This window comes from Falco peregrinus, chromosome 1 (genome assembly GCF_023634155.1).
Source record: "Falco peregrinus isolate bFalPer1 chromosome 1, bFalPer1.pri, whole genome shotgun sequence".
Lineage (NCBI taxonomy): Eukaryota > Metazoa > Chordata > Aves > Falconiformes > Falconidae > Falco > Falco peregrinus.
Window position 1 is genome coordinate 114,112,900 of NC_073721.1, and position 15,831 is coordinate 114,128,730.

General features: G+C 40.9%; 1 protein-coding gene across 2 annotated transcripts; it reads right to left on the reverse strand.

Annotated features, from left to right (window-relative positions):
• Nucleotides 1–3,225: 3,225 nt before the first annotated feature.
• LEO1 (LEO1 homolog, Paf1/RNA polymerase II complex component) lies at nt 3,226–15,691 on the reverse strand. Of its 2 annotated transcripts, none has more exons than XM_055809290.1 (12): nt 15,557–15,691; nt 13,859–14,584; nt 13,494–13,598; nt 12,742–12,836; nt 11,353–11,498; nt 9,874–9,958; nt 9,442–9,536; nt 9,023–9,157; nt 8,284–8,419; nt 7,787–7,973; nt 7,421–7,518; nt 3,226–3,502 (listed from the first exon to the last, which is right to left on the reverse strand). In XM_055809290.1, the coding sequence occupies exons 1-12, from the start codon at nt 15,612–15,614 to the stop codon at nt 3,398–3,400; spliced, it is 1,971 nt and encodes a 656-aa protein (XP_055665265.1). In that variant the 5' UTR covers nt 15,615–15,691; the 3' UTR covers nt 3,226–3,397. The 2 variants fall into 2 exon arrangements, with proteins under 2 accessions (XP_055665265.1, XP_055665272.1); XM_055809297.1 differs by having other exon boundaries at nt 3,430–3,499; nt 7,422–7,518.
• Nucleotides 15,692–15,831: the final 140 nt, after the last annotated feature.

A 15,831-nucleotide genomic window follows, 5' to 3' on the forward strand; every position in this document is an offset into this window, starting at 1 on the left:
CCAGGTTTCACAAATGTAAGGCACTGCACCTCTTACAGCAAAACCTAAAAGCACGTTTATCAGAAAGAGATAATCTTCTCGACAATTCCCATGTAACAATCTCTATACATTCAACACCGCCCAGAGAGCTTTAGCAGCTAATGCTGTTAAACAAAAGCACCCCACAGCGGGCCGACACCGAGGACCCTGGGGCCTGCTGGCTAAGAACTAAACACCCATGACTTCATCTCATGTTTAACATTCCTCAGGCTGCAGCTCTGTATCAAAGCTGAGCTAAAATCGTGCTGCCTTATAGAGGATCTGTCCTGCTTCACCTCCGCTTCCCCTTGCCCCCAGCCAACTTCTCCATGTGCCAGGCCAGGCAGCTACACTGGTAGAAAACCATTCACTTCTCTCTGCACGGCCAGGGTAACGTCCCAAAAGCAAGCGAGTCAATGTTTACCTCTGCCAAAGCGATCGCCCCCACCTGATGTCCCCCAAGTCAGGACAATGCCAACTGGCTGCGCTGGCGCAGATGCTCCCATGGCCAGCGGGGCAGTTCCACAGGCACTGCCTGGCAGGGAACGCAAGAACCAGCGCAAAAGAAATGTCCCGACAGTTTAGCAAGCTGCCTCACTGAGCTGGGCTAGTTATCACCAAACCTGCAGCTACGAGGAGGAAGGAGTGCAGGAGCGGCTGCCCCTTTCAGCGGGCGCTCCCCGGGCCGGCAGCTGTGCTGCAACACGAAGGCTGTGCCAAGCTGCATGGCTGGGATGGAGAAAAACGGCTGGTGGAAAATGCTGCCAGTTACTAGAATGAAACCTCCAAGTTAACACTGGAAACCAGGATACAATTGAAGGTTATACTTGAAATGGCAAAACTACGTAGCCAAGCACAGCTTTCAGTGACTGTTTCAAGAGAATTTATCCTACATCCTGCCACTAGAAAATCTAGTACTCACACAGCTTAGTATCAGCTCTTCAAAAAATTTTTCTTGAAGAAGTATTCTGACCAGTCAGTACAAAAGTAAACACAGTTCAATCCACGTTCCCTTTCCTTTGGCTTAACATTTTTAATTTGGGTAAAATGAAACAATTCCAAGCAGCGCTTTCAGACTTGGAAGCTAAGAAAAGGGACAGCAAAACCAGCCTTTGAGTTAAATAAAGTTAAATAAAACTATACAATAGGCTCACAACTAAAAAAATATTGTGGGTAAGGCTGAGTTCATTCAAGTGACTTTAATTACAAGATGATTGTTAAACCAATTTAAGATGAGAAAACACTTTCTAAAATTCCACGTTTAAATAAGACTTTAAAAGAGCAATCTACAAAAGATGACAGTGTAAAAAATTACTTCTTTTCATCTTTGTAATCCACAGAGAGACTCATTTTTCGAAGCTAAAGCAGACCACTTACCAAGTAAAGGCTTACTCAGCATCAAACCTATGGAAGTGATTAAAACATTTTCACTCTTAGGAATCTAGAAAAATAAAAATAGCCAACACGTTAATTAAACTGACAGAAAAGCAAATGCATCACCAGTGAAACGGTGGTGTGTTTCCATATGCCAAATTTGTTGTTTAAGAGGTATCTGGGAGGCTGTTACACAAATGTACAGCATGTCGCATCCATACAGAATGAGTCCCTTTCTAAACAGCTGGCGTCTTCCTGCCCGAGAAGGTTACAAATGGAAAGCAGGTAACCTCAAATAAGGAACCAGGCTCCCTGCAGAGGTCTAAACTAAGAGGATTACAGGGTCAAAATTCCAACAGATGGAAAAAAGTTTTATCTGCACATTATAGAGGCACAAGAACTCACAGGTTCTCAGGCAGATTTCCGAGTTGAAATTTTTCACTTTGTTTTCATACGTGCAAATGTCTACCCTGCAGTCAGCTGCTCAGCAGAATACATTAACACATGCAGAGAGCTCCGTCCCGCTGCAGCTACAACACTTCCCGTACCTTCCAGGCAGGAGAAAGGGAGGTGGAGTATTTTGACAAGCTACTAGCCTAATTAAAGATGACAAAAGCAAGATGTCCAGGTTGAAAGCTGTATCTCAAAGAACCAGGGAATGGCATGAGAGCAAAGTGCTCACTATGAGGCACTTGCACCCTTCTGCTGTTCTATAAAAAAGCAGAATTCAGCTGGGCAGGAGAGAGATGGGGTAACAGTCCTTCTCACGTAACTATCAGCTACTTTATTTCGCCTTAGGTAACACAAATCCACATCATAAACTTTTCACAGCATCAGTCAATGGTTTCGTTTAAAGTAGCATTAAGGTAGTTCTGTTCTCTTCTGTTAGTCGCATCCAAACTGTAGGACTGTGTGAAAAGTCAGTTAAAAAAGCAACACAGATAACATCTGAATGTTCTCTCACCAGTGAGAGAAACTACACAAGGGATACTTCATGCTGGAAACAAAGCGTGGAAAAGTTCAGGTATTTCTTCTAGCCTTTCTCCACTTTACAACTGGTATTGCATCATCAAATAAGGTGTTCAGAATCAGTGGCAAAGCAGCAATGATTCTGTCCAGAACATTCTCCAGTGACTTCCCAGCTAAACAAACCTACACACAAACCCAACCAGGAACAACAGGAAATAGCACCATAAGGATTATATAGGATTATAAACCAGCTATTTTTGCATTGTGATTCATCTCACCTTTTAAAGGAGACTTTCATCTCTGCTGGCAGAAATGTCTGAGTTTTGTTTTAAATAAGTGCTTTTACTCTGACATTTACATCACTAGCATGTGCCAATAATAATTATTACTGTTGTTATTAACACTCGGGCAAGATGTCGATTTTCATTCTAGGCTTCAATGCATGAAAAATAAATGTCTTATGCAATCACTTAACTGTTCTAACTGCAGGAACTTCAGTTTACTCAAACATGATAAATACTTTCAGTCATCAAAATATACCAGCATAGTAATGTACAGTCCACAGTCATCAGGAAATAAGGAAAATCCAAAAAACCCCAGAACTGTATACCACTTGTATGTTCTTCCAGCTCTTCCATACTGTTACGCTAAACCGCCATACCCTTGCCAGTCAAATATCATTTAAGCATTCTATAAAGATTAGAATGGTTTCTCCTAATGAACTTGGTAAAAATCACTCATTAATCCACTTGGATAACTAGTTGCTACAGTTCTCAAAACTGAGATGTACTGTGCAAGATAAAAAAATGGCACTGTGATGATCCCTGGTGCAACAGTTGCTGCAGTAAGAAAAATCTTAAGAAGTAAAAGGAAGTCAAAAAAAAACTTTATTCACACCAGAAATGCAGACTTCAATGGAATTTTTCTTTATCAAAATAACCCCATTATGGTTACTTACATTTTTGCTCTAAGAGAACTGTACAATATATATATAAATATATATATAAAAAAAATCAACTTTTGTACTTCCTTAGTATTAATCATCGTCATCTTCTTCTTCATCGCTGATCACATATTTCTTATGCTTCTTACTTGCTTTGTCATCATCCTCTGCTTTTCTCTTTCCAGAAGGTTCACCCTCCTTAAAGGCAAAAAAAGGACAAAAATAAACCAACATACTTCAAGGTAAAGTAAAAAACTCAGAAGAACAACAACAAGACCTCCAAGTCTTTCTGGTAAGAAAAGCAAAATTATTAGTTCTACTTGTCCCATTTTGTGCTCCTGTGATGCAGGACTGCTTATGTATCTGCACTTTAAGTTCAGTCAACATTGCCAGCAGTCTCAAACCCCAGCCTGAGAGGGTCTGTAACACAGCTGCAGCTCCACTCACCTCAATGAACGTGCAACCATATCTGCTTCAAACTGAACTAAGGCATGAAAGTAATTTATGTCATAATCTGGATTTATGGCATGTGCAATATCATCCTCAGCAACTCTTATGAGCACACATAATTCCTAGAATTTGCAGAGAAATCTTCACCATGCAGCAGCTTTCCCTTCAGGCAGCCTTGCAGCTCTGCTAAGTCTTCAGACTACTGACACCCTAAACTAGAGCTACTGAAGCAACAAAGAAATTCAGTAAGCGGGTAGGTATTTTGTTTGTTCGTTCATTTAAAAAAACAAACCAAACTAAACCACTCTCCGGCATAAAGGAAAAAGACTGATGAGAAACCACTAGTACTAAGACTTAACACCACAGTTTATTTGTTCAGGAGGTTTCAAAGAGATGGTCAAAGGAACTCAAGCCGCTGAGTTAATTACCTGTTTGCAAGCAACACCATAATGATTTTTATAGGCTGGATGCCCATTTTTTAGCACCTACATATAGAGTCAACAAGTGGATGTCTATTCCATGTGCATTTACACCAGTTCAGTTTAAATTATCTTTCCAAACAGCATTTTAAATCAAAACGCTCTGAAAATATTTAATCACACTACAAATCACTAGTTGTTAACGCAAAACTCGTCAATTCTGACATGAAGAACAAGCTGTCAATTATTATTTAAAAAGAAGAGTATCTTTAAAAATACCCTCGAGGCCTAAGTAATTTCATCCTTTCTTCCATTTGTTGGATTTGTTTTTGGGGGGGAAGGGTTGTGGGTTCAGATTATTTTTTTTTTTTAAAGCAACACATTTGGGTTTTAAGAAGCAGCAAATTTTCAGAGTTTAGAGTTTCAGGATGTTCACGAATTATTAAGAGTTTCAGAAGTCCAATGAGTAGGTTTTTATTCAAAGCATCGGATTCTACATTGACATATTAGTTAGTACAGCGAGCATCTCAAGTTAGGAAGAAATTCTAAACATGGAAACCAGAAATTAGTAGGGGTGGGAATCTCAATGATAGCTTCTTCCTCAGAACAAGCAATCTCCCGTAATCTAGCAGGGCTATCGTTAAATGATTCATCTTCCTGTTTAGCAGAACATCCCCATTACCTACAGTAACAGTAAAACTATGTGCAATGCGGTGTGCTACAGTGTGCTAATAATAGACTGACGTTTTCAGTAATGGTAACATATTGTTATTGGGACAAAGATTTATGTTGTGTTGTTGACTGATGGCACACAAACGCACGCCTGTGTACAATGAAGTCCGTGTTTCACATATGCAGATCCATATTACAGATGCCATACTTCCTATGGGGGGACTGAAAGTAAGCGGTTAGGCATCACTGGGCTTTTTTGTAATACTGCAGCACCCCTCCGTGGCCCTGATGGCAGTATTACCTTTAAGCCATATAATTTTAAAATGGAGGCTATTGTTCCTCGAGCGGCAGAGAAATGCTGTTGACTAGACCTTTTCTTCTGAGAGACCGGAATTGCAAAATCCTGACACTGCCGTATCACGAACCAGCAACCAGTAGTGTCTTACAAATAAACAAATCTTTACCAACAAACACGAAGAGTTCATAAAACTACAGTTTTGTCTACGTGCCTCACTATGGCTGTCTCCAGGATTACTGTCATATTTTCTGAAATATTAGACTGTCCTCAACGTATAATAAAAAGCCAGAATCTATGTCTTTAAAAGAAAAACTAATTTTTACTCCTGCCTCATATTACAATGCCTCTTAGTGCAAATACTCAGCTGGCAGTGTCAGAAGAGCAGTGTCAGCAGCAGCAATGTGCATTCAGAATGCAGCAAGCATCCAAAAGGCTGGGAAATTAGCTGTGCCTCCCCAGATGTTTGCAGGAAGCACAATATAGAAACGCAAATGAAAGCAAACTTACTCCTTCAAAAATCAGTATTTCTTACAGTATAGAGGTTATGTGTCATACTGAGAACTAGGTCTTCTATCGGTCATTTAAACACAAGTTTGGAATTTCAGCAGCTCTGCTTATGGAATTCTGATGGGCATTCATTCAATAGAAGGACACATAATGAGCTACGCTGCAAAACTACTCTTTTAAGAAGAAAAGGATGTTTTATCACGGAAGCCTCTAAAATTCAAGAAGATTCCAGGCACTTCACCAGCTATTAGAGTAGCACACTAGATATGACTGCAGGAAATCAACTGAAAGAAATCTTAGGGCAATAGTTGAAATAATTTAAACAGTTAAAATAATCTCTTAAAGGAAATGGTGACATAAAGCTTTAAAAAATATTCCATAAGCTTACACAGAGCTACTCAGACTTGCTTTTCCAAACTTCTGCATGATATTCTACGCATAAACTTTTAAATATAGTTCACAGTGAAACAGGACAGGAAGATTATAATCAAACTAGCATGCCAGTGTAAAAACATCTCTCATAACTTACAAGGTAGTAGTAAGAACATTTATTAAGCTAAGTTAGTTTGTATTTATTATTCTGCTACATAAGTGAAGGTGACTATCAGCAGAGCTCAGGTGTGTCCAAACTACCACTCCCAAGCCATGTTTGGCTTGAGAAAAACGCAAGCACAGCTGCAGCTCAGGGCTGCGCTCCACTAATCAACAGAAGATGACAGCAATGGAGAAGTGGTGATGTCTGAAAGCAAGCAAACTCGTGGGCTACCAAAACCAAGGAGGCCAAACACATGACCCAACCCAATTCCCTCTTGAACGGGGCAGTGGGAAGCCACAAAGCCCAGTGCCAATTGCCATTTGTCATGAATTCCAAAACTCCCTCTTCTTCCAGCCTCCCAAGGTACACAGTAAACACCCTATGGCTCTCCACCTCAGAAGCGTTTTACAATGAGGAGCAAGAGTCAGGAAAACAGACGACACAGACAGCTGATACAGGACACAGTCCGTATACTTCCTGTTTCCACTTCCACCGCTGGGTGAAAACAGTTAAGTTTTAATTTCAGAAACGGTATCTGTCAATTTTGAGAAGCATTACACTGCAGTGCTGTATCAGTATTAGAAGTGACATTTCTTGAAACAAACTAAACCTCAAGACATGATATGCACAAAGATTCATTTGCTTATACCCAGCAGTGACAGATTACAAACCAATAAAACACAATTTTAGATGAGGAAACAGCTCTACTGCTGCAGCTAATAGTTAAATTGATCATGGCCTAGATGTTTAGGATGATACTTAGGTGATGGATAATGTCTATTTAGCAACACACTTAACTACTTTTAATACTATTTTTTAACTATTCTTTTTAAAAATAGCAGAAATACTACGTGAAAATGCTTTTGCTATTTCCATAATAAGCAAGAAAGGGCCACGTAGGGTAGGAGACAACACTGCACTAGGATTCTGGTATCAAGTCTTCTTACTCATTGCATAATTTTGGTAAAATAATTTTACATAACTTTGCATATTTTTTTCCATCTTTAAATCAGCAATAAAAATAGTGACCTCCTTTGGTAATTGCTCTGGTCTATGAACTAATGCAGTGTATAAGAAATTGGTGAATAATTACCATGGAAAGCGTGCCAAATCAAATAATACATTCAACACCGCATAAGTGAAACTGTAAAAGTCTCAGCTTTAAGAACTAGATCTAGTGCAGTAAATGTTCCGGACTGAAAATAAGTAGCTTAAGAACAAAATTCTTTTCTTACCTCATCACTAGTAAGTTTCTTTGCCTTGAGTAGTCTTTGCGTTTTATCTTCATCTGAGCCTTCATCACTGTCAGAAGAGTAGATTCTAGCACGTTCCTCTACAGAGAAAAAAGGAAAGACAAATATTTACCTTTAATCTGAAATTGGTGATGAAGGAGTATTAAAAATAAATCTCTTACATTTAGCCCCACAAAAAGCTGGCAGAATCTAACCCCCAAATGAACAGAATACTTATACGAACTGAATTCATGTCTCCTCAGGTATCAAATAAACTGGCAAAATACAACTTTATCAGGACTCTCCTCTGGAATTAATCCATCTAAATCACACAGGCCCTGCTTACGTGCTCTTAAGGTTTATTATTACCTCTGATGCCACCTTTGTATCTGTTTTTGATAGCTGCTAGACTGATTGCATCATCTCCCTCATCCTCTTCATCATAGCGATCGGGTTCTAAATAATTTGCACTCAGACCACGCTGATGCTGCTTCTCCCGCATTCTTCGCTGTTGAGATTCTCTTCGAATGGAGGCTCTTAATCTCTCCTCTTCTTTCTGTCCAAAGAAAGAATCAATATATAAAGATTGAGGGGAAAAAACCCCAAACCAGCTCAAGAGCACCTTGTATTCTACTGTAACTTTTGAAATAACTTCACAGCAGTGTAAAGACTGTACACATTCTGATTTTTCTGCAGTCTGTAAGGTTAAGCAAACTGCATCATCCATGGCTAACAACTCTTGTCTATAACTCCAAAATACACTCTGTTTTTCATGAAGTCATAAAGTGTTCTGAAATGTTCAGCTAAATGACAGTTGTGATTTTCTAGATCAAATCAGCAGGTAAGGGAGTTCCATACCACAATACCTTAATCATTTCTGTGCGCTGAGACTCTGGATCACGACCTGCCATTGGCAAAATACGAATTTTCTGGGTCTTTGAACATCTGTCTGCCAGAGACAGAGTCATCTTCCTGTGAGTGGCACTGTCCGTAGAGTGTGGCCTGTCAAAAAATTGTTATGGGTTAAATACTTCTACAAGGAACACATCCATTTTTGAAGGACAATGGTAGGGCCAGCACACTTAAAATTTCGAAGATTCATCTGCACCAAAGTAAAAGCGTCATCCTTTTATTTATTTATCTGCATTGTAACAGCTACTGGAGACATCAATTCCTCTCTCAGTAAACCATCTGCAGTCCATTACCAGCCCAAATAATCATCCTCTTATTTTACATCAATAGCCCAAGATGAAGTCATCACCTTGACAGCAACCATGTATCAGAAGAAAGGTTTAATTTCAGGGAATATTAATATTCTTTCTGATTCAGACAAGGACTTGCGCTTAAAAATGCAAATTAAAATAGATATTAAAAAATACACGTAGCCCACATACTGCAGTGAATGGCACGTTAACCTTTCAAACTGGGACACCGAATTTAGGACAAATGTTACCAAAAGACTGACTTTGGAAAACAGTGTATTCTTACTAAACAGTTAAGCATTGAAGGCTTATTTATGAACTGGTATCTCTAGTCTTTATATACTAGTTACAATACTTAATTGCAAAAGTAGTTTCAACATTTGAGACAGAATAGCATGTTTACCTGAAGGTTAACTTCGTCTTGAAAACAGCCTGTCCTTGCAGACCTGTCCCTTGTCTGATAAACAGATGGTTGTGATCTCCCTGTAGTGGCGCCTTGTACACATCAAAGACCTCATTGCCCAAGTGGAGAGACATGCTTAAAAGAGATTCATATATCAGTTATTTGATAAAGCCACTACAGTCTATTTTTTGCCTCATTTCTGAACGCAGAAAGCCTTCATGTTTCCTTTTTATATACAGCCAATAATCATATTTCAATCCAAACTAAGCAGAGCGTAAAATTTTCAAAGCACTGAGGCTAAACTAATTTCTGCTGTGCAGAACTGACATCAAAGTTTGTTGACCTTCCAATTTTGCGCACCACTGCACTTCACTGTAAGAACAACTGTATTCTTTCAACAGCAAAAAGTCCAAACTAACCTTCCGTCTGACCACTTGACTATCCGCGCATTACTTTCTCTGATCTCATTCCCTTCCTCATCTCGTCGCATCCGCCACCGTATTGTGTTTTCTACCTGTGGGGGAAAAAAAAAAATCAGAACACTTAGTTTCTAACTCATAGTAGGGAATACCATGATAAAATATACTCTATATGGGTCAAGAATTACAATTAGAAAGGCTAGATAATTTGCTGCATGATGCAAAGAAATTAAAGTGAAAGGTATTGCTTTTATAGGTGAAATAAAGCTGTCAAGTTTTTTCTAAATTTACTACTAAAATGGATCAACTTTCCTCAGTGCTGAACTGGTCCACACTTTCATAATCTGAACCATAACTTAAAACACCTGAAGCTGACTTTGAAGAAATGTGGCTAGGTGAGTATAAAAGAGAAAAGGGAAATTAACATTATACCTTGAGTTTTAACCTAGTTCTACCCTCTTCATCAAGCATCTCCTCATCTTCAAATTCATCTTCATAATACTGAGGATCAAAAGGTCTGCAATAAATTATATAATACAGTCTTTATTCTTCTAAAAATCAATCCAGACTATTCTAGAGTTGTACAAAGTAACAGGTGCTTGAAAGGTTGAAATTATACGCTGTACACAACAGGCACTGCAGCTGTGAGTGAGACCTCCACTTCTGCAGTCATGCAATTTACTGCATTGATTCCACACCACAGGAGGCCTACGCAAATGTCTTCACTACCATCAATTACAGCCACCACTTCAGACCCTATAAATTACTCTAGCTAAAGCAAGCAAGTTTGCCTCACAAAATACTGTTTCCTTAGTATCAGGATGATGAGGTCAGGGTTAAGTCTGGAACAAAATATATACAATACTATACAGAGAAAATAAAAAGAAAACCCCCATCTTATAGATGTGGTGAATTAGGGATTTTCTAAGAGCACAATCTTTGTAATTTTTTTTATTTGAATCTCAAAACGAACCAAAGGGAAAGGAAGATGACATATTGTCTTCTTTTCCTTCAAAAAAACCTGACAAGTGGGGTGGGAGTGAGTGGGGGAATGCCATACACTAGCTTCCTTCCTAACAGCTTCCAGGCTGCTGCAAGGGGAAGTAGTGATAAACAGCCCCTGCTACTGCAAATTCTATTTGCAGGCCTGTCTGACCCACAGACTTCTCTCACTGATTACAGCCACTAGCCAGATGCTTAACAGTTCTCTCCTGAATCAGTGTCTAGCACGAAAGCCAGGAAGAATGATTTAATCAATGTCTAACAGAATCAATGCTACATTGCCAGCTAACAAGCCACCTATTAAACAATGCAATAAAGTTGCTTAACAAAAAGAGATGGATTTAACTGCAGTTTGCTAGAAGTGCTGAAGGTGGGCATAAGCACCAAACCCAACATCGCAAACAATTCTAATAATTTATTTTGTTTCTCCTTATGAGTTCCTGAAAAATTCTTTAGCTTGGAATAGGTAAACAGCAAAATGAATAATCAGCCCCTTCATAGTTAGTACATTTAGCACACACAAATAAAAAAGGGCTTATTCTGAAATTCAAAATGATGTTTTTATCACTCAAAAGTGCATAAAGATCTTGTGTATTTGGCTTTCACACCTCTGAGCCTGAACCTCTATTTAAAATTCAACTGATAGCACATGCTTTCAATTAAACCATATTTTTGTCTGTTTTTTGAAAACAAATAGTTATTCAATCGAGCTGAAACCGAAGCTCACAAGAAAAATTCTCAGCACTTTATAACAACGATAGATATTACTACTGACTGATGATAACTAAAAGTGTGCATCTTAATGTCAGACATTTTAAATATGGCCAATGTATTTGTGTTACTAAAACCAAAGCAATATAGAGGAAACACTAAAAAACCTTATCAATCATGTATTTAATGTGCAATTACCTGGGCTCCACGCTAAGGAAGTTCGGCAGCTTCACAAAATACAAATCATTACCCAAGTCTGTGTTTACTTTTGGTATTTCTACCTCAATTCTAGTCTCTGGAATAGGCTCTTCTTCCTGCTGTTCTTGACTCAGTCCATTCTCATCCTAATGAAAAAAAGGAGAGTATAAGTGAAAAAAGTCTGTCTAGCTAATGTTGCTCTAACAAGCAGTTAAATTTTTCTCGTGGTTTAACCCCAGCTGGCAAGCAACTAAGTACCACACAGCAGCTTGTTGACTTCCCCTGGCCCCCAGCAGGACTGGGAAGAGAATCAGGATAAAAGTAAAATCCATGGGTTGAGTGAAGAACAATTTAAAAATTGAAATAAAATAAAATAATAACAATTGTAATGAAAAGGAGAGAGGGGAATAAAACCCAAGTTATGCGCAATACATATGCTCACCACTCATTGACTGATGCCCAGCCAGCCCCCGAACAGTGATCGGCAGCCCCAGCCAACAGCCCCGCCCCAGTTTATATACCGAGCGTGATGTTCTATGGTATGTAATATCCCTCCGGCTAGTTTGGGTCAGATGGCCTGGCTGTGTCCCCTCCCAGTTTCCCAGGCCCCCCTCACTGGCAGGGCCTAAGAAACTGAAAAGCCCTTGACTTAGCATAAACATTACCCAGCAAAAACTGACAACATCAGTGTGTTAGCAATATTATTCTCTTACTAAATCCAAAACACAGCATTGTACCAGCCACTGAAAAGAAAATTAATTCTATCTCAGATGAAACAAGGACAATTTTGCCTAAAGAAATGTCACCCATATGCACAGAGACAGATCAGGAAGCTCTGGGTAGAGGAACTTGCACATTTTCAGTGAAAGCAACTCAATTCAGCATTTCCATATGCCATTTAAGGTTATTTCAAATACCTGTGCAAACTCAAGAGACCAAACACAGTAAGGAAACAGCAGAGGAGCTGAGATACAGTTTTCAGGTAAGCACTGCAGAGTAAATGGGAGACAACTTTTCCCAGATTAAAAAATAATAATTTATATATTATCATCAAGACTCAAAATGAAAAGATTTGTCAAAGAGCTGTAATAAGGTACCAAAGACAGCTATGAACTAGTATTTTAATTAACTACAATCAAGGTTACTCATTGTATTTCTTTCAAGTACAAGAAGCGGAGCAGGGATGTGGGAAGGCAGATAAATGAATCCACCTGATATTGCTATGTATAAAACTTTAATAATTCTTTTAGCTACGGCAAAATTATCTGTAATGTTTACTTAATGCCCTTACTTTTTTTTTTTAAATTAAAATATTATCAAACTCAATCAGCGTTCTACATTTCAGAGTGGAACGGCATGTTAATTATTCCAAAAGACAAGTCTACTCACAATGGGCTGTCCTGGAGTTGGTGGCTTGTCTTCTCCATCACTCCCTGAGGAAATGTCATCTGCACCTCCAAACAGATCCATGACATCTGCGTGCTCTTGAGCAGAAAAATTACTATTTTAAAACACAGGTATACATGCATGCACACACCCCTACATGCAAGCACATTCATAGAAAAAAAAAAAAAAAAGATCAAGACATTCTTCACTTCTATTACCACTAAAAATCACCTACAAAGGTTAAAAAATGCTAATGTTTATGAAGCACACATTATTTTCTTATCCTTATTCTATATCCTTATTTTTAAGCTTTGTTTTCTTGGAAAGGGTCTATCAAATACCAGAATCTAGTTGAAAAATGGCAAGAGAAGAATTAAGAGTATAAGATCATCCTTTACTTCAAGTAAACAACTTAAATATCTGTAAACAGGAACTTCATTACACATTTTGGAGGGTTTGCTTCTCAGATGAAAACACCTCTTCCTCAGCCAGCGAAACATCACAAAACCCAGTACAGGTTCTCTGGGCTGCTCTGACTGGAGCCACCATTTCTTAACATCTTTCAGTAAAAACATGAGAGGAACAGGCAAGTGCTGTTTCACATGAAGGAGACTTGCTGTGCTGTTTTGTTATCTCCATAGCACTACAGACTTCCATGCACTGTACAGCAAGCACTATCAATTTTACCGAGTTCTGTAGCAGATGAACGGTGCGCTTAAGGTGAGGATTAAATGAACGAAAACCCCACCATTTACCTTTCTGTGCTTCTGTATCACTGTCCACTTCCGAATCTGATGCAATCGGTTTCTTTCGTTTCATTCGCAGAACTTCATCTTCACTATCGCTGCCCCTTGCAGACTCTAGTAAGGAGCATAATTATACTCAGTAAGTTAAAAATTTTGTTCCACCTATTTTAAAATTCCTTTTTATTAGTAAGTTGATTCAGATGAAAAGGAATTTTAAAAGTGCTGCATGAAAAAAATTACCGAGATGACTACTGCTGAAAACTATGTGATTAATGCCTTCACACTGAAGTTTGAATCTTTCCAGGCCAATATAAATAAAAGAGTTAAGAGAAATCAAACCAGACGCAAATCATTACTACCATATTCAGTCCTACCAGATTTATGCTCTTGGTCCTCCTCATCAGAGTGCTGGGCCCTCTCCTCATCATCCGAGTTCTGCATCTTCTCCTCGTCAGAATGCTGGGCCCTTTCATCATCATCCGAGTTCTGCATCTTCTCCTCATCCGACACCTGCGGCCTCTCCTCATCATCGGAGTTCTGCATTTTCTCCTCGTCTGAGTTCTGGAGTCTTTCCTCATCGTCAGATACCTGTGGCCTTTCATCTTCATCAGAATTCTGCACTTTCTCCTCATCATCAGAGTTCTGCTGTCTCTCCTCATCATCAGAGTTCTGCTGTCTCTCCTCATCGTCTGACTGATCACTTTTGTCCTCCTTGCCCCACTTCTCATCCTCTGAATGCGCTTTCTCAGAACCATCTCCCTCTGAATGATGACTACCTTCATCTGACCCATGCCCACGATCATCCTCCTCATCATCATGAGCAGCTTCTGAAACACTGTGCTGGTCCACATCTGACTGGTCATTATCTTCATGCTCCGAATGTCCCGAAGCTTCAGAGTGATTGTAGGATCTTTCAGAGTGGTTGTCACTCCCAGTGTGATGGGATGCCCCTTCATCCTCACTATCATCTCCAAATAACTCCTTATTACTAGGTTTTATTGCCTCTCTGTCATCATCCTGGTCACTGTCGCTTCCAGAAGCGTTACTACCAGAGCCAGCATTCTCCTGATCAGAATCAGATTCAGATCCAGAATCGGAATCTGCAAAACAAACACCACCCTTCCAAGAGTTAAGATGTCCCTACAAAGATGCACGTAATGTGATGATCATTGCTTAAAAAAAAAAAAATCCAAAAAAATCAAAGCAACCCCAAAACCCAGAAAGAGAGCCTACAGAGAACTGTAAACCTACAGAAGTTACCTAGAACAATAAAATAAAATGTCTACTCATAAAGGCACAGCCAGTGAAAGACACAATGAAAATTGATGGACGCCACGAAGTTTCAAACACAACCTGTTATGTAAGATTCTGAAGTTGTACAAAAAAACCCAAACAACAACACAAAGGTAAATACAATTTGAACTAGCAAGGGCTTAAAATACGTAAATACATACGTATGGCTTGTGAGACCCTACAGTCTAGAGCCTCTAACCCAGGCCAGCTATCTGGTGTGCCCTCGAACTGAGGCTGGGGAGTGCCGTTCCCAGCAGGAATAATAAAAAAAAAAAAGGCACATCTGCCTTGGAAAATAATTTACAGAAATTTGGCGAGCGTTTGAAGAGCATATAAACGACTCCAGTCAGGAGGCATTCGCTTATTTTCCTTTAGATGCCGACAACGACTGAAACTTTTCCAGGCAGCGGGAGGCAAAGAGGCAACACGCCTTGTGTTACCGTCCCGGCTGCAACCGGCTCCGAGCCGGCCCACGGTTAAACGTGCCGCGCTCAGCCGGGGGCTGCGGGCAGCGCTCACCCGCCCCCCCCTCCCGCACCGCCGGGCCCCGACCCCCCCCCCGGCCCCAGACGCCCCGTATGGGGGCGCACAGAGCCCCAGCCGTGGCGCAGCGGGGCGCTCCCGAGGGAGGGCGCCCACAGCCGCCGGGTTCCCTCGCGTCGGCCCGGGCAGGGCGCGGGGGGCCGAGCGCTGACCCCGCCCGCCGCGGCTGAGAGGAGCGGAGCGGGCCGCGCCGGGCGCCACCGAGCTGGGGGGGAAAGGGAGCGCGGCGCCCGCACCTTTCTGCTCGGCCCCCGACTCGGCGTCGCTGCCGAAGAGGTCCTCCATGTCGGCCATGGCGAGCGGACGCAGCGGCCCCGCCACCGCCGCACAAGTGCCCCGCGCCCGCCGCCGCGCAGTGACGCCACTACAGGGCGCCGCGGGGCCCCGCCCCTTAAAGGGGCTACGCCTCACCGCCGTCACGGGCGGCTGCGCGCGCCCTGAGGAGGCGGGAACCGGTTGCTGACGCGGCCGGCGGCGCTGAGGGGAACGGCGGGGGCGGACGTGGCGCCCG

What these genes read in the sequence shown, in the direction of transcription:
- LEO1 (XM_055809290.1), bottom strand. Translation starts at nt 15,614, where the DNA reads ATGGCCGACATGGAGGACCTCTTCGGCAGCGACGCCGAGTCGGGGGCC. An exon ending in GTCGGGGGCCGAGCAGAAAG is followed by an intron (nt 14,585 to 15,556) that starts GTGCGGGCGCCG and finishes TTTGTTTTGCAG; the next exon opens with ATTCCGATTCTGGATCTGAA. An exon ending in GGACCAAGAGCATAAATCTG is followed by an intron (nt 13,599 to 13,858) that starts GTAGGACTGAAT and finishes GCTCCTTACTAG; the next exon opens with AGTCTGCAAGGGGCAGCGAT.